Below are 19370 nucleotides of genomic sequence, written 5' to 3' on the forward strand. Positions count from 1 at the left end.
TCTGTTGTTCGTCTGTGTCTGCTTGTATCCTTGTCAGTAGCACTGGGAATCTGTGTCTCTTTTTTTGTTGTTGTTGCATCATCTTGCTGCATCAGCTCTCCGTGTGCATGGCGCCACTCCTGGGCAGGCTGGACTTTCTTTCACACTGGGTGGCTCTCCTTATGGGGCGCACTCCCTGCACGTGGGCCTCCCCTATGTGGGGGACACCTCTGCGTGGCACGGCCACTCCCTGTGCTCATCAGCACTGTGCGTGGGTCAGCTCCACACGGGTCAAGGAGGTTCTGGGTTTGAACCACGGACCTCCCATGTGGTAGGCAGATGCTCTATCCATTGAGCCAAGTCCCAAACCCAATTTTCTTTTAGGAACATATATTTTTTTTAGAATTTTACGTTCTCTATTGCAAACCTTAAGTCATTTGGAAGTGAAAGACACTGGTGAATTTTCATTTTGCCTTCCCAACCTTATCCTTAGGGCATGGCTTTGAAATGCTTAATCCCTATTTGAATGTGGCCTAGTGACATTGCAACCTTAATAATCTGTATTATCAGTCAATCAACAACATTTATCAAGTATTACACAAGTTCAAACTAGGAAGATATTTCCTGTGGGCACAGGAAGCAATCAGTATTAAAAGACCTGGGTATGGGTCCTGCACCCTCACTTCTTTGCTGTGAACCTTTGGACGAATCATTTAACCTTTAGAGTCTGTGCTTCCTGAACCATAAAATGTGGATAATAACATTTGTCCTATTTTTCCCTCATAAAGTTGTTCTGAGGACCAAACAATAGAACATCAGTGAAAGTCCATTGTAAACTGAAAAATGGAATGTAACTGTTAGTTAAATGATTATTCTCTGACATTGGAGGAGGAGAAAGATGGATGTTAAAAGAAACATCTACGAAACCCACTCTAATGGCTTTTACCATGTTATTGGAAATTAATGCAAAGAACAACAGAAGATCTCTTGAAGAGAGAGACCCATCAAAAAGTTTAAATTTCTCTTTTCACAAGACTTTCATGCTACTTTACTGGAATTGTAGTTGGTGCTGGGGCTTAAGATATATCTAGGGGATTTGAATCTCTGGACTGACAATATGATAGCCAGGCCCTGAGCCTCAACAGACTTCAACTCCTACACTCTGATTTCTTGGACTTACCCCACTCAGCTAACATGGAGTTGAAGAATGTCAACCACCACACCATGGAGCCTAGAGTGCCTACAACTGAAAGCAGGAGGATTGCATCCAGTATCCATGTGGAATCTAAGCCTCCTCTTGACATAGATGTGCAATGGACACAACCAATCCAAGGTCCACAGAGAAAATGTAGCATTGGTGTGGGAAAAGTGGCCATGGTGGCTGCTGGGTACGGGGAATGGGAGGAAGAGATGAGATGCAGAGGCGTTTTCAGGACTTGGAGTTGTCCTGGGTGGTGCTTCAGGGACAATTACTGGACATTGTAGATCCTCCCAGGGCCCACTGGATGGAACGTGGGAGAGTGTGGGCTATGATGTGGACCATTGACCATGAGGTGCAGCGATGCCCAGAGTATACTTACCAAATGCAATGGATATGTCATGATGATGGGAGAGAGTGTTGCTGTGGGGGGAGTTGTGGGGTGGGGGCGGTGGGGTTGAATGGGACCTCATATTTTTTGAATGTAATATTTTAAAAAAATGAATAAAAAAATTAAAAAAAAGTTTAAATTAATGTAGAACAAACTAAGTGATGAAAAGACGTTATGGGGGAAGTGGACTTGGCCCAATGGATAGGGCATCTGTCTACCACATGTGAGGTCCGCGGTTCAAACCCCAGGCCTCCTTGACCCCTGTGGAGCTGGCCCATGCACAGTGCTGATGTGCACAAGGAGTGCTGTGCCCCGCAGGGGTGTCCCCCGCGTAGGTGAGCCCCGAGCGCAAGGAGTGCTCCCCGTAAGGAGAGCCTCCCAGCGCGAAAGAAAGTGCAGCCTGTCCAAGAATGGCACCGCACACAAGGAGAGCTGACACAACAAGATGACGCAACAAAAAGAAACACAGATTCCTGGTGCCTCTAATAAGATAGAAGTGGTCACAGAAGAACACACAGCGAATGGACACAGAGAGCAGACAACTGGGGGGGGGGTGGAGGGAGAGAAAGAAATAAAAATAATAAATCTTTAAAAAAAAAGAAAAGACATGGAAGGAATGAGGAGAATCTGAAGGAAGCAGCTGGGGAAGAATTTTCTGTTAAGATTTGAGAGAAGGGAAGGAAACGTGTTGGTGAAAAAGAGAAAGGGAAGGAACTTGGTAGAGGAGTCACATATATGAACAGGTTGAGTGTGGGACAAAGGATGAGAAAGGATGTCAGGGATGGGGTGGGGGACAGCACCTGGTTTAGGTCTGTAAAGGGGAGGCACCAGAGATTGAGTCTGATGTGAGGCGATGGGGAACCATGATTGATTGCTTTTTAAGCTAGAAAATAACATGATGAAAAAAAGAGTTTTGGGGAAATTATTCAAAAGGGAGGGGTTGAATGGGGAAGGAACTGCCTAAGAGGGTATGATGGTAAGGCCGGTTTAAATTTATAAGGCCTCAGGAAATGAAAATAAAAGAATGGAACCTACAGACAGTGTGGAGAATCAGCATAACCTGGTCACAGGAGCTGAAAATGACTTCCACCAGTCTGGAGATCTGGAAAAGTAGTGAAACTTTTCTGGTAATAGTAGTTACCAGAGGAGCAAATCTAGAAAATATTGAGCACCCTTTTGTGTTCTGTGCCTTATTGTGGGCATTTGGTTTATTCCAGCATTCCTGGAAGTGAAGCATAGACTGGGGTCTCTGAGGGCATTTATCGGTGGCGTGCAATTTACCACTATATGATGACAGTGATTTGTGGCACATTCTCTTGTGGGAAGCCTTCTCTCTCTCTCATGAGCAAATGCAATTTTTGAGCAGAAGGACTTTGTCTTATTCCTTTTGGTATTTCCTGAATGAGGGCAATGCCTGGCTCAGGGTCTGTGCTGAGGGAGTATCGGCAGATTAGCATAACCAAGAAGAACAAGAAAATGCCTGGGCAGTGGAGATGACTGTGTTTGGGGCAGAGGGTGGCAGCTGGTGCACTGCCTACATTTCCCGCTGATGGACCCCATTTATTTTAGATGATAGAAGACCCATACTTCTCCTTTTTTTCCCCTGTGACTGAGCTATTTGGTTACTTGTTAGCACCTCTAAGGGCAAATAGAGGGAAGTGAAACCCAAACCCCTCCCATTTGGTATTTCAGCAGTTTTTTCTTTTAAAGATTTATTTATTTTTTTATTCCCATGTCCTCATTGTTTGTACTCGCTGTCTGCTCTCTCTCAGTTTGCTGTGTGCTTCCTGTATCTGCTCATCTTTTCTTTAGGAGACACTGGTAACCAAACCAAACTGGGACCTACCACATGGGAGAGAGGAGCTCAGTCATTTGAGTCACATCTGCTCCCTGCTTTGTTGTATCTCTCATTGTCTTTCCTCTTTGTGTCTCCTTGTTGTGTCATATTGTTGCATCAGCTCACTGTACCTGCTTGTTGCACCAGCTCGCTGTCCTGCTCGTCTTCTCCAGGAGGCACTGGGAACTGAACCGGTGACCTCTGGGAACCGAATCCGGGACCTCCCATATGGTAGGTGGGAGCTCAATTGCTTGAGCCATGTCCGCTTCCCTTTCAGCAGTTCTGACAAAGGTTTTGTTAAGGTAGGAGTTTGGGACTCCTGGGTAACAAGAGATTTTGGTCTGGGTTGAGGATTCTATCACCACCAGTAACTGAGAGCTGATTGTATGTGAACATATAGAAGGCAAATAGTATGAGATCATTTCCTTATTTAGAGCCCCTTACACTACCTCCTGCCACCCCTCCCCTGTATTAGAAAGAGCTAGTGGGTTAAATAGTCAGGATCCCATTATGGAAAGGTAGTTGAACATGGCTAAACTCACCTTTTCAAGCTAATAGAAAGAAAGCATTCCATGTATCTTTGTCAGAACCCAAATTCCTTGGTATCTGTACAGGTAAGCAGTTGACTGAAATCTCTTTGATTTTCTTAAAAACCTTTCACGACACAACACCTGACAAACACTAAGGAAAGCAACCCCATGTTCTTAGGTCTCTGCTCTGTTACAGTACACTGTGACAGCTCAAAATTCTCAAAACTATGCAGTCTATGATTTTTCTTTTCAAATGGAGTAAAAACTTAAACTTCACTAGTGCTGGAGGTTGACTTTGTTTTGGGGCCATTTTCCACAAAGCAACACATTTTTATTGCTTCAAGAAAAGTAACAAACTGAGGGATTCCTTCCTGAACTCTCAGGCAGCATGATTCCAATCATGCCTAGTAGAATGGTCAAGGACCACACATAAGCCCCTGAAACCACTGCGAAGTGCCTGAGGTCTGCTCTAATTAGCTCTCAAAATGGGGCCCTAAATCAGCAGCCTCGGCATCACTTGGGAACTTGTTAGAAATGCAAATTCTCAGGACCCCAGATCTACTGAATCAGAGTCTCTGGGATGGGGCCCAGCAATCTGTGTTTTAACAAGCCCTCCAGGTTATTCTTTACGATTTTTTAACTTGTGAGATTAAATATTCCATGGCCTTTCTTGTGTGAACTGTCTGCTCACTATCACATTGTTAATATTTTTTCTGCTCGTTTCTAAAAGCTCTTTGTACATTATGGGAATTAAGTTGTTCTTTGAGATAGGTAGTCAAATATCTTGTTCTCTGCCTTTTAAATACCTATAAAATTGTAAAACTTTACCTTTGTTAATAGTCAGATGTATCACCGTTTCCTTGTCTTTAGACTTAGAAAGTTCCTACCCGCAGTGTGATTATAGTCACCTACTTTTCCCGTAGTTAGTAACAGTTAACTCTAATTGAACTGGAGTATAGTTTGAGGTAAGAAGTGATCCTATAATAGCATTTTCCCAAACAGGCCATTTCTTGGATACTTTGTGTTAAACAGTCCATTTCTTTCAAATTAGTTTATGGCCTATTTTCCCCCCTTCATTAGTTTTTACGTATACTAGAGTTTCTTAGGACTCTCTTCTGTACTATTGATTTACATAGCCAATATTGGGTCAATAGCACATTATTCAAACTATTGTGGCTTTATAATTATTTTAATATTTTGTGGGAAGTCTTTCCTCATAACTCTTGTTTTATAGAATGGCTTAGCTATTGACATTGTATTGTCAAGTTAGAAAAGCACTTTACTGGGATTTTATTGGGATTCCCTGTTTAGGAATAAGGGATGTTTCATACTTAAATTTTCTCTTTTTAAATAGTGGTTTAGTTTTACAGCTGTGTTCATTTATTTTCCACAAATCAGTTTAGTGTTTTATGTTTTTTGCTGTTGCTATTATGTCACCTTAACTTTTCTTTATTATATAATTGTGATTGGTTATTGCTGGTATTATATAGAAAAGCTATTCATTTTTGTGTACCTATCTTTTTATACAGCTTCACTGAAATAATTCTTCCTATGAGTTTTCCCAAGTCTATTAGCTTTCTACATACATAATCATATCATCTGCAACTAATGACAGTTTTGACTCTTTTCCAAATAGCTATATTTCTTTTCTGTTTATATATGTTTAATTGGCTAAAATGTCCAAATAATATTAAATATTAATGACGATAGTTAGAATACATGTCTTGCCCATGATTTTAATGAGAATTCTTATAGTGTTTTACTATTAAGTTTTACTATTTACTATTACATAAAATGTTAACTATAGAGTTTTTTAAAATTAGGTTGAGGGCTATCTTTCCGGTCTTTGTTTTCTAAGAGTTTTCTTATTTTTATAAAAATCCAATATGGGATTGAATGCGATTGAATACTTTTGCCCATTTATTCATGTTATCGTGTAATTTTTCTATCTGAACTGATATTAGAAGACTTCTTTGCAAACGATTGATAAAACTTTCTTGAAGGGTGGCTGAGTCTAATACATCGTTTAACTCTATCTACCAATACTTGAATTAGAATTTTGTATCATATTTATAGGTGAGATTAGTCTGTAGCTTTCTATTTCTAAGTAAAAATTTTGTTAGATTTTTGTATCTGCCTTGGTTTCATAAATAGATCGAGGGGCTTTATATCTTTGTCTATACTATGGAAAAGTTTACACAAATATTTATTTCCTAATAGTATGGAAGAACTTGTCAGGTCATTTTGAATGTAATTCTTTGAAAACTTGTTCCATTTCCTTAATAGTTATCAGGGTTTTCATCCTGATAACCATTAATGATTTTATCAGGATTTTTTATCCATTTTCTTGAGATGTTCAAATTAATTAATATCAAATTGATTATATGTATTAACTTATAATGAAATAAAACCACCACTGCATTTAAATTTATATTGTATAATTTTTGCTATACAAACTATACAATATATTTTAATATTTTAATATTTCTAGTCTCTATGTTTCTCTTCTTCAGATTAGGTTTCTGAAAAAAAAAATTAAATTCAACACATTTAAAGAACCAGGTCTTAGATTTCCTGTTTTCTAATTATTTAATTTCCATTTTTGTTTTTATTATTTTCTTCCTTCTTCTTCTTCCAAGTTTGTTTTAATCTTGTTTTTCTAATTTGGGGATTTTTCACTGAATTCTTTCCTTTTTAAATGATGGAAGTATATGAAGTTTTTAATTTACTTGAAGATACCATTTAGGCTATAGTCTTTAAGTTTTTGACATAGAGCTTTATAATTTTTATTATTTTTTGAATAACCTATAATGGTGGTTTTGATCTCCTTCAGAATTTATTTTTCTTGTTCTTCAGGAGAATTTAAAATTTTTTACTTTTATTAAATCATTTTCTCCAAGTCATTGGATTTTATTTTATTCAATAAATATTCCACTGTTAATTTCTAGTTTTCTCATCATCAAAGAAAACGACCTTTATAAATTCTCCATCTGGATTTTACATAGTTTTTTTACCTTGGTACTACTCTACGTTATATGCATTCTTGAAAAAAAAGGTATCTAATTTGTTTATAGGTTGTAGAGTTTAACACATATCTAATAATTTCATTTCATAATTTCATCCAAGTTTTATGTTATTTATTTTTTCCTAGTTGATCACAAAAGCTGAAACAAATATTTTAAAGTCTCTCAATAATGGTCTTTCTGGGAAACAGATGTAGCTCAACCAAGTGGGCTCCCATCTAGCATTGGGAAGTCCAGGGTTCGATGCCCAGGGCCTCCTACTGAAGGCAAGCTGGCTCACATGGCGAGCTGGCCCATGTGGAGTGCTGGTCCATGCAGGAATGCAGCCCCATGTAGGAGGGCAGCCCTGCGTAGGAATGACGGCCAACACGGAGAGCTAGAGCAGCAAGATGATGCAACAAGAGGCACAGAGGAGAGAAAAATAAGAAGATATAGCAGAACTGGGAGCCGAGGTGGCCCAAGAGAGTAACTGCCTCTCTCCCACTCCAGAAGGTCCCAGGATTGGTTCCCAGGGTCACCTAATGAGAATAAAAGCATTCACAGAAGAACACACAGTGAATGGACACAGGGTGGGTGGGGGGAGAAATAAATAAAATTTATTTATTTATTTCTCACCCACCCCCCCGCCCCCGGTTGTCTGTTCTCTGTGTCTATTTGCTGTGTCTTGTTTCTTTGTCCGCTTCTATTGTTGTCAGTGGCAGGGAATCTGTGTCTCTTTTTGTTGCATCATCTTGTTGTGTCAGCTCTCCGTGTGGGTGGTGCCATTCTTAGGCAGGCTGCACTTTCTTTCACGCTGGGCGGCTCTCCTTACAGGGTGTACTCCTTGCGCTTGGGGCTCCCCTATGCGGGGGACACCACTGCGTGGCAGGGCACTCCTTGCGTTGCACAAGGGCCAGCTCTACACGGGTCAAGGAGGCCAGGGGTTTGAACTGCAGACCTTCCATGTGGTAGACGGATGCCCTAACCACTGGGCCAAGTCCATTTTCCAAAATAAATCTTTTTTTTTTTTTAAATGGTCTTTTTGTCAACTTTGTATATATCGATTGAGATTCATGATACTATTGATACTATATTTTGTATTTATAGTGATGCTATGCTTTCCCCCTCTTCTTTCAAGATCTCTAAGCTTGACAAAGGAATAAATAAAAAGATATATGTCCTTTTGTTTTAGGTATATCTCTTGTAAGAAGCATATAACCTAGTATGTTAGTATTAGTCTTTTAGAAGGTGACTTTAACCCATTTATATTTATTGTCAGTACCACTGTATTTAGTCCTAACCTCTTTCATATTACTTCAAAAATTTTAATATGTTTTCTTTCTATGTACTCCATCAATAGGGTTCAAACATTTTAAGTTCTCTCAGATTTGATAAGTATACACTGTGTTTTTAGTTTCAGCAGTGATTACCTATTATTAAAATTTCCTTCTGATTTTTACTACCTAATTATCAAAAGGAAGAGAGAGAATTAGGAATTTAGTCTATTTCTGCTATTCCTTCAACAGTGTCTCCCACATGCTTTCAGCTTTTTGTTATTATAACAGTAGGTTTGGGATTCAGGTTATTGATGTTTACAATATATAGCTTCTTTTTCAAAGAATGATTCTTGCCGTTTGCATTCGATTATATAACTGTATCACATTCTTTTACTTGATTCTAATTTAACTGTTTTTCATTTTTACCAAAAACTCCTTTGTGTTATGAGGTCCCATTTTTAAGCCTTTGATTTTGAATCACTTCTTGGTTGATGTGTGTCTTTAAGAAAATGTTTCAAGAATGGTACCTTTGTTTTATAATTTGAAAGTTTACGAATGACTTTCTGTTGAATTTCTATGGACTTCACACCATAAAATCATCAGGTTACAGATATTTTTCATGAAGATTTGTAATCTCTGTAGGGTAGCATGAAGAATGGGTGGGGGTGGGAGTGGGAATAGGAGGTAGTATCTGATGATTTAAAAAACCGCTGCCTGGCTTTAGAGGAATGGCACAGCAGTCTTCACATTAATAGATTACTGCTACTGAATCATATGGGAGAGAGTTTGATGTCTCTCTGCCTTTTTTTAGGAGATAGGAGGAACTTATATAGATTTTTTTCAATTCACCTCCATCAAAATTACAAGCAGTAGAAATTCCCTCCACCCTTTCTAAATCCAGTAAGGTAGAAAGCTATTGTTAGCTTTTGCTATTGAGTGTTTTCTTTCATTCCCTTAGTTTTCATATGAACCAGAAATTTGAGGGAAGATTTTGCAGTGACATCTCTGTCTTTGGTAACCTTTATAGAAGATTACATTGCTAGAGTCACTAGGGACCAGTTTCATAATTTATAGAAGTTATGTGGAACAAAGAGTTATAAAAATACACCTAAGTTCAGGCCTGGTAGACGTCTTGTGAAAATCCTCTCCCTAGTATAACATAAAAAATAACCTGATGTTCTGAAGGACTCAAAATAGCAGATTATCAAGGAATCTGAATAGTGAGGAAGGTTAGAAACACAAATTTTGCTTTTGAGAGCTGCACATTCATGACAGTGTTAAGGACAGTATTAATGTAATACCCCAGCAGAGGCTCTGAAAACCAAGACAATGATTTCTCACTGCCATAGCGTTTCTAGCTGGGTTTCTCAGTGAGCACAAAGTAGGAAGGAGGGATGCACGGCTGCTGTAGTACTGCTAAGTGGAGAGTTAATACAGGTATGGTAAATTGGGGAATGGGGAGGTTTCCTTTATTTTTGTTTGTTCATTTTGTCATTCATTTACTTATCATTCAAATATTACTGAACAACATTTACAAACTAGGTACTGTGCTAGGAGCTGGGTGAGTGCACCATAAAAGAGATAGATTACCCATGGGGTTACCTTTTCAGTGGAGTTTTCATGTACATCCTTAGGGATGGGGGCACACCAGTGGCGAAGTGCGTCTGTGCACTGTGGGGAATTTTCCGCCAGGAGCTCAGGAGTCAGAGCGACTGGGTGGAATCTCTGGGTGAGTGTGCAGATTTGGCTTCTACATAAAGAAGCACCTTCTAACAACTAGACTTGTTCATCAGCAGAACAGTCTTCCATTTGAGGTGGTGCATTCCCTGCAACCGAAATGATTCAAACTGAGGCTGTCAAAGATAATGTGGATGAAGTATCAGAATTCGCCAACTAGAATTCTCAGTTTCTTGGAGATGGATTGCATTTCATTCAGTTATGTAACTAGTGCCTGGCACCCAGCAGATATTCAATACAAGTTTGGTGGGTAAATGAATGGATGGATGAATAAGGTGGAAGAGAGGCTGCACGAAGTGGTCTCCCAAGGCCCCTGCAACTCTGAGATTCAGTGATTTTATATTAAGTCAGTGCTTAAAAAGGGCTAAATATAAAGCTTCTCACTCTCATTTTAAAGATCGGCAAACTCACCGTGCAAGGTGGCTGCATCCAGGGCTCTCCATCTACTTGCATCGGCAGCAGCTTGTTCGTCCTGGAACCCCCAAAACCAAAAGAGAACACAGTAAGCTCCCTGAATCTGGAGACTCAGGTGTTCCCACCAAGGAAAACAGAAATGGAAGACCTTATCTGCACACCTATGAGTTGTTCTCTAAGACTCTCCCGAGGAGCTTGGTAAAAGTAGATTTCTGAGCTCACTCTAGGGATCCCGACCCAGCAGATCTGGGGCCAGGCCCAGGCCCAGGCCCCGGAATCTGTATTTTAATAAGCAGTATCGATCATTCTGATGCCTTTGTCCTCAGGCCACATTTTGAGAAACACTGCCCTGGATGAGGTGTGAAATCCACAGAAGACTGAGAATTGGTAGCTAACAAGAATGGCAGTACCATTGCTGAACAGACCCTTAGTCAAACAATTAGCCAGAGGGCCTACAGTTGATGCCAAACATTTCACTACTGGGGTTATGAAATGGGAAAGGGTCTAGTTTCTATGTTGAATGAGAGGTTACATCATGTCAGTGAGGTAACGTCTCCAACCTATACAAGATACAGCTCAGGTCTGAGTGTGTCTTGCCTTGTACACAATTTTAACCATCACTTCTTTTACCTCTTGAACAACTGTATGCTCTGGGGTTGCATGGACTGTGGACTTGCTTTAGCTGGGAAATACTGTCCTGTGAGTAGGAGGAAAGCAGAAAGTATTGGCTTTCTTGCTTGGTGCAAGGCATCTCTGGCATATGGACTTCTTAAGAAGGGAGAGAAGCAGCTTTCTGATGTCCTTCTGTGGAAGAGCTGTGAATTTCATTCAGTATTGCTTTAAGAGAAAAGGCAGGTCCTTTCAGAGGCCTCTGGTCTGGGTGAGCTGGGAACAGGTACAAACCACTGAACAAGATGCCCTCACCTAGGTTTGATATCTGCTGGTTTTGTTTGTTTGTTTGTTTTCCAGGAGGTACGGGCGACTGAACTTGGGACTTGGTATATGCGGCAAAGCAGGTGCTCAACAACTGAGGTACAATCACTTGCCAACATCTGCTATTTTTTTACATTATAAAATGAGGGAAGCAAGCTATTTTTTTTGATGTAGATGGTCCTCTGATTGACCCTGAGTAAATTTATTATTATAAAACTAACAAAAACATAACAAGAGGGGAGAGTAGTATTTATTTCTTGGGGTGAGGAGAGCTTCTGAGAAGTCCCAGGGACAGGGGGCTCCATATTTGCCGCCTCTGTTTCTTTGTGGAACTAGAGCTACTGAATATGAAGACCCCTCCCCATTACACATGGCCTTTTTGATTCCTCAGGGATTGGATGAGGATGTGATGTTCCCTGTGGTCTTCATAAGTCTGGCTTACATGTGCTAACAAACTGGACCTACTCGGGATATGCTTCAGGGAGAATGAACAGGGAAGAAGCTACAGGGATTAATCTGGAAAACAACACAAAAGCTCAAAAAGAAAGGGAAGCAAAGCTTTGGGGAGTAATAGAAAAAACAGAAGACAGAGGAAATGAAGACAAGGGGTAAATGGGTTTGACCTGCAGCTAAGCAATTCAGGGAACCAACTCTGGGGACCTTTCTGAGTGATGCAGCATAGTGCTCAGAGCAGAATTTCTGCAAATGTGCTCTGAGGACAATTGCCCAAAAGAATCTGGGAGAAAAGAGTTCTGTGGTCAAATAGGTTTGGGAAATCCTGTACACTATGGTCCTCTCTAGAATATCCACAAACACACTAGTCGATTTGATTTGTAAAAATAGAATGGAAAAAGGAAAGGGATAAAGATTTCTGTAATAATCAGATAGGGAAGGATCTGGGACAAAAATGTGTCTAGTTGCATTGCTTAAATAGAGACAACCGAAGCCAGAGAATCCCCTACGTTAAACCTATCTCTTCCAGGAGCTTGCAATGGCTGACCTATGCACTCCATACCCTGAGTCGTTGGGCATCCTCCTAGCCAAATGTGACAGGTTTGCTGATGTTTATGGTTGTGCTTTAAAAAGGCATTTAAGAGATAGCATTTTTCCAAGTTAATATGCAAGAACAGAGACTCCTGGTTTTGTCAGAGTGTGCTCTTTAGTATACCTCTAATATTTAAATTTCTAGAGATAAAAAAGGCAAGAAGTTGCACCCCTGGTTCTCTGGACATCATAATCTTATACTCTTCTTAAAATAGTTCATTTTAAGGGAACAGCAAACTGGTTGTGAGGGACCATATCTTTGATGTTCTGATGGTTGCATTGCACCTGGTTCGGGATATGTTTGGCAAAGTTATTTTTTATAAATGTTATCAGGTTCCCACCCCCCACTCATTCTGACCTGAAATCCAAAGATGGCCTCTTAGTTGTTGTCTGGAAGTGTGATAAGGGAGTTGGGGCCTCACAGGCTACTGGGTAATGAGGACACATACCTGACAATGACAGAGGAGCACTGAGCCAGCCTCCTGCCCGCACTCTTCAGGCCAGTGTAGATCTGCCCCATCTCCATAGCTCCCTCTAGCCCCACCACTTCAAGGAGCTGGTCACCGAGGTCTGCAGAGCAAGACAGGTAAAAACGGTGCATTTACATTTCTTTGTTCCTCATGCTGATTTTGGCTAGAATGCCTGGTCTTTGGATGGCCAACCCTTCATCTCCCACCAAACAAGTTTTTAATATTTTCTTTGTATAGAGCATTTTCCCAAAGGTCAATAAATACACCTTTCATGAACAGAAGTCCAGTTCTAGTGAAAAAAGGGTTTGATTCAGAACACTAATGTTTAGGATGACATATTAAGAAACCTCTTCAAATGTAGAATAATATATATGATGAACTAGTTATTTCTGAAATAGTTTTCATACATCTCCCTCCCCAGTGCAGCTAAAGACAAACTGGCTTGGGATTAGAATAGGAAGGAATGTTGATGAAGATCATTATCCATAGCTGGATCAAGTCCCTCTTCTCTGAATGTCTGAATAACATCTTGGCCCCACTGATGATGACATGGGTAATTTACCTCAAATCTGGCTTGTGGTGAGCTAACACTGGTGAGCTAACCTCCTTGGACATCCTTGAGGAAATCAGTGACCTCGTTCAGGACACCAGGTGCCTAATCTGAGCCAAAGAAAAGAATATTTTACCTCCACCAGGTTATTCTGAGTCCACAGTAGAAAAAGACGGACAGAAACTATGAGTTTCAGGCTCAGAGAGTCATACAGGACCAGTGGCCTCCCACAGTGGCAGTTAGTTCTGATTCAAAACCTGAGAAGGGTCCTTTTTTCAGAGTTCCCAAGACTTGGATTGTGGCTGCTCATTTCTTGTAAAAGTAATGGCAGGATTATGGTTGGATATCAGGCCCAAGACTCACTTAAAAAAATTTTTTTTAAAAATTTTATTCCCCCTCCTTGGGCTTGCATGCTGTCTGCTCTCTGTGTCCTTTCACTGTGCATTCTTCTGTGTGTCTGTATTTTATTTTTATTCCCCCTTGCCTTGCGGCTTGCTTGTTGTCTGCTCTGTGTCCATTCGCTGCACGCTCGTCTGTGTTTTCACTTGTCTCCCTTTCTGTTGGGTCACCTTGCTGAGTTGGCTCTCCGTGGCGCTTGCGGGCGAGCCTGCCTTCACAAGGAGGCCTTGGGATGTGAACCCAGGGCCTCCCATATGGTAGATGGGAGCCCAACCTATTCAGCCACAGTCACTTCCCCCAAGATTCACTTTTACAACACAACTTTTATTTATATAACCCAGAAGCAAAATAAAGATGGACATTCTTTAAAAGCTTCCATTTCTTTTTTTATCAAGGGAAAGGTACCTATCTCATAAGTTGTGGCTATCTAACATTCTACTAATATCAACAAATTAGAAGATTGTGTCTATGTTAATGCTTTTGTTTATTTAACAGGTGGTTTCTGTCTTCTACAGTGCCTCCTGGTATAACATAATAGTGTTTGTTAAAATTGGCAAAGGGATATATGGGTTTGTCTTTACTACTTTATTTAGAATACTAGCTATTGTTTAAAAAACACTGTCTTGAAGGATATATTTCTAATGAAGACAGTTAAACAAAGAATTGGCTGACCAAAAATGTGTCAATGTCACTGCAGTCTAACCTACTGATGATCATTGATGGACACCAGCTGCCAACAGATATACAATTGTATGAGTTTTTCTGTGACAGGTGCATAGGTTTTCCCTGTCCACCCATTGACACTCCCATTTTCCTTCTTCAGTACTACTTTTTTCACATCTGTGGAATGGTAACTGTCTCAAACTTTCCAACTCACACTGGATTCAGAACAAGAATGGTGGGGTAATGTTAGTTTAGGAGAATGCTCCAGGCTCTCTGAAGGAGTTTGGATCCAAAAGATGAATGTCTAAACCCCTAGTCACTTAATTAGTTCCCTTCTTACCAAAGATAGTTGAATAATCATTGGATAAGCTTATCCTACTGTGTCATTCTATCAGTGTCTGTGAAACCATGTGGGGTGGGGAGGTGAGGGGGGGGGAGAAGAAGGAGGAAGAGGAGGAGGAGGAGGAGGAAAGGAGAAAGAAGAGCAGAAAGGGAAAGAAGGAAAGGGGAATGGAGGGGAAGAGAAGAGGAGGAGGAAGGGAAAGGAAAGGGGAAAGGAAGGGAAGAGAGAAAATGTGTAGAGTGTATTTAGGGGTGAGGAGGTTGGTGTTGGGAATTATGCCCGAGTTGGAAAGAAGAAGAGAAAAAGGAAGCATAGTTTCTCTAGTGACAGAAAGACAGATGTCTTGTAAAATGTTGCTTTTTTGTTCCAGGCTTTGGTATCTGACAGAGCTCTGATAGTTCAATGTTTTCCCTCCTTGAAACATTCCCTGGTAACAAAATGTTCTAAGAAGTAGGGAACTTTATAGACTCAAGTGTTTCAGCTTTTACCATGCCTTGGTCTTTTAACGAATTTTCCTGTTGAATGGCTTTAACTCTAAAGTTGTTATCACTTCCCACACATTACCTTGCAGCTATCACTTCCCACACATTACCTTGCTTCTTGACTCTGGAAGAGAAGTAATGAGGGATGATCTCATTGGCAAGGGAGATGAGTGGGGGGTGGGGTGGGGTGGGGCAGGGGCTGACCCAAATGTGGGACTGAGGAGATGAATGTAGAGGAAGAGGCTAGGATCGTGGTACATTTTTTGCCAGTCTGCCTTTGAATTTACATCCTGAATCTTCCCTGGCATAAAGAGGCTAAGGAGGTCTCCTGTGTACTTCTAAGGCAAGACTTAACTGCTCTTTTGCTTCACTGCCATTGCCTAGCTGATCTTTGCTTGAATTTCCTGGAATGCCTCCCAGGAAGTTGTGGCAAAGAAACTTAGGTAACTTAGTTTTCCAAACTTATTGGACTACAGGGTCTTCCTTTTGTGTGATAGCTATAATTTTTTTTTTTTTTTTTTTTTTTTTTTTTAGCACACTTTAGGGAATTTTGGCATCACTTAATCCATTTGTAGGTGCAAATTAATTTTGGAGTTGAAGTGAAATGACAGGTGCAAGATAGTGTCTAGGTACATGGAAAAATTGATGTTCAGAACTCAGAATCCAGGATCAGGGCAGCTGGTATACCAGGTGTCTATTTCACTGTAGGCACCAATGATTCAGAGTGTTGTTTGGCAATTAATATCATCTCCATATTGTCTTTACATTCTTTTAATTAATTAGTAGTTAAGATGGAATGTCCATATACTGTAATAAAACAGAAATTAATTCACCCACTGTTTCAGTCATTTAGTCAACTGTTATCAAATAACAGCCAACCACCAGACACTGTGTTACAAAGTATTCTACTTTTGAAGGACTCTTGGCCAAGAGAGAGAAACAGTTAGGTGTAGAAAATGCTATGATTGAACTATAGGAACAAGAGAAAGCCTGAGTGGTTGATTCTGACTGGGCAAGGAGGGAAGAAAGGCATCAAAAACATTTATGGAATGTCTTAAAAGAATGAATGCCAAAGGACTTTACTGGGCTTAGAAGGGGAAGGAGGAAGGAGAATCCAGGTTCAGGACTGATAACATGTAGGGCTGGATAGCCACAGGATAAAGAAATTCATATAGCAATAACACACTTGGCAATTTTCTTGAAAAATATAAAAACGACTTTTTCCTGAGGAATATTACTGTCCAGAGAATCTTTTTATGCCAAGTTATAGGTAGAGGATCTCTGGGCTGGGTACAAACTTGATACAGCCAGAGAGCCAGGCCTTTCAGCATTGTTCTTATTTATTCTTGGTAACAAAATCTTTTGCAGTGCTTTGGGTAGAGCAGACACTTGATGTGCACTCCACAGGAAAGAAAGAAAGAAAGAAGAGAAAGGAAGGGAAAATGAAGAGACGGGCACGGAGCAAAGGAGGAGCAGGAAGGAGGAGCAGGAAGAACAACAATAACATCTCCAGTCTGGCCCACTAGAGTCAGCCTTCAGAATGTAATTTTTAAAATGCCTATTTGATCATGTCATCCCCAAACCAAAATCCTTTGGTGGTATCTTTCAATGGTAACACTTAGTGCTGGAGAAGAGAAAATAGAATGTGCATTTTTTTCCCCACACTGATGATGAGAGAGTGAACTAAGAGAAAACTTTTGGGAAAGAAATTTGGCAAATCACTATAGAGTCTCACAACTTTCATACAGTTTGATCCATAATTTTCTTCTTGGCATTGATCACAAAAAAATCAGTGACAGAATAGTAGTTCAAACAAACAAGTTCAATGTGGTGTCATTTATAATAGTAAATCCCCACCTCAATTTCTACCTGAATGAGAATAGTTAAATAAATTACAAGGTGTCCTTATGATAGGCTTTGAGGCTGCCATTAAAATATTTATAAGACTTTAATAACATGAAATATGTTTCTTATGATATTAGGTGCAAAGGCAGGATATAAACTTGCTTATACAGCATGCTTTCAACTAGGTAAGAATATGCATAGAAAAAGGACAAATTCCAGAAAAATGTTAACAGTGGTGAATTCTGGGTGATTAGATTCAAGGTGATTGATATTCTTTTCTTTATCCTTTTCTGAATGTTACCTATTTTCTATAAGTATGTATTAATGCTATAATTAAAAAGTTGTTTAAGATACCTATCAAGTGCTCTTCATAGTTGTAAAGATGATGTTCCAACTCCCTGGCTTGATTCCATGGCCCATTCCTGACGGCGGGGTGCTGCCTCTGAAGCTTTATTTCCTGGACTGTAGGGCTAAGCACCTGCTCCAGACATATAAAGCAATCTGTGGTTTTCCAGGTAAACCCTGCTATTTCTTCCCTCATTTATGCCTTCACATATGATGTGTTCTTGTCTGAAATTCCCTCACCCACTTTTACTCGTCCATCAAAACTCAACACACGTGTCATCAACTTCAAGAAGCCTCCCTGGACATCTGTGTCTTGACTTAGAGACTCCACATCAAACTTTCCTGGATAGATGTGGCAGAATAAAGAACAAGGGGGAAGCGATGTTATTGGCTATGGACAAGAGCTGGTTGCAGTAATTACTGGATTGTAAGTCTTGGTTGAATAGGGAAGGAGATGGAGGACTGAATGAAAAGGAAAAAGGGAAGAAAGAAAGTTGGAAAAGTAGGAAGAGGTATTCTGAGACAATGGGAGAGAGATGGTTGGAAAGAGGTGCTCTGAGGAGCTCTGGCTGATGGCAAGTTCCACCTGTGGCCCCGCTGGTGGCCACTGAAGTGCAGGGTGGTGATGGAGATTAGAGTCAAGGAGAAGTGAGGCTAAGTCAGTGGTTTCCAAACTCTGCTGAATGTCAGAATTCCCCGAGAAGCTTTTAAAAATATTGATGCCCAGGTTGCACCCAATACCCGCTAAGAATGTGTGGGTGTGAGAGACAGACATCAGTATATATTTTTAAAGATCCCCAAGGAGATTACAAAGGGCAGCACAGAGGGAGGCGCTGGGCTAGGTTATGGGGTGGATCATCCCCACACATTGGTACTTCTTAAAGTGTGTTCCCAGGCCAGCAGCAACAGCACCACCTGGGAACTCGTTAAAAATGCAAATTCTTGGGCTCCACCCAGGCAGACTTACTGAGTCAGAAGCTCTGGGGGTGGGGCCCAGCAATCTGAGTTCTAATAAACTCTGTGGGAAATTCTGAGGCATGCTCAAGTTTGAGAACTTGAGCCTGAGGCTCAAATTCTCAAAATTGCCCAAAACATAATGTGCAGGAGTTGAAGTGAGGAACATGAAAAGTTACTTCCTGACTGCTTTGATCTATTCTAGAGCTTCCTCAGATGAAAATTAGGAATAATAATACTGACCTCAAGGTGTGGGTGTGAGATTTAAATGGCAGAACTGTATGTGAACGAGCCTGGCACAGAGTGGGCCCTGAAATGATATTAGTTTCACTTTCTTTTTCTGCCATATTTACCCTGATAACTCCCAACCAATCATCCATCCAAACAGCTACCTTCATCTAGCTGTGTATGAGTCCCTGAACTCTCAATGTTTGTGTTAAACCATTTTTTAAAAAATCTCCATTGTTCCTCATAGTTTTACACCTCCATGCAGAGGCTGGAAATCCAGATATGCCCCTTGTCAGTTTTTTCCCCTTTAATTCCTTCCCTGACTTTGTTCTTTTTCCTACTTCTTTTATCTCAACAGTTCCATTTTGTTTTTGTTTTTTAGTCCAGGCCACTGTTAGGAGGAGGGGTGGGAACTGACTGACGCGTACAAACAGATGAGCACTTTACCTAAAGGGCACATCAGACCTGTTTCCCCAATCCCCCCACTTCAGATTTTTCAGTGGCTCTGCGAGCCCAAGGGACAATGTCCAAGCTCCTCGGCCAGCATGCAAAGTCATTCATTTCCTGCAGCAGTATTCCTCTGCCTGGAGAACTCCTGTTTACCCTCTTGGGATCCCCCACGCACCAAGCTCGTGCTCGTTCCTTCTCCTGCGCTCTGATAGCATATCTTACCCAATGGCAATTGTTTCTGACAGATCACTTTCCCAACTCCATCGTGAGTTGAAGGCAGGGACATGTTCTTGTTTTGT

The 19370-nt window shown here is 40.6% G+C and overlaps 1 protein-coding gene across 16 annotated transcripts in view; it reads right to left on the reverse strand.

Moving 5' to 3' along the window:
- The window catches only part of DGKG (diacylglycerol kinase gamma), a 219183-nt gene that overhangs the window by 14587 nt on the left and 185226 nt on the right, over positions 1-19370 (reverse strand). For 15 of the 16 annotated variants that reach the window (XM_058295504.2, XM_071214670.1, XM_023583192.3 and 12 more), the window contains 2 exons: positions 12792-12912; positions 10363-10423 (listed from right to left, as the gene is read on the reverse strand). In XM_058295504.2, coding sequence (XP_058151487.1) covers positions 10363-10423; positions 12792-12912 — 182 coding nt within the window. Of the gene's footprint in view, positions 1-3323; positions 3411-10362; positions 10424-12791; positions 12913-19370 lie in introns of all 16 variants that reach the window. The other variant, XM_058295501.2, reaches the window with a different exon arrangement.

Source organism: Dasypus novemcinctus, chromosome 4 (assembly GCF_030445035.2).
Source record: "Dasypus novemcinctus isolate mDasNov1 chromosome 4, mDasNov1.1.hap2, whole genome shotgun sequence".
Taxonomy (NCBI): Eukaryota; Metazoa; Chordata; class Mammalia; order Cingulata; family Dasypodidae; genus Dasypus; species Dasypus novemcinctus.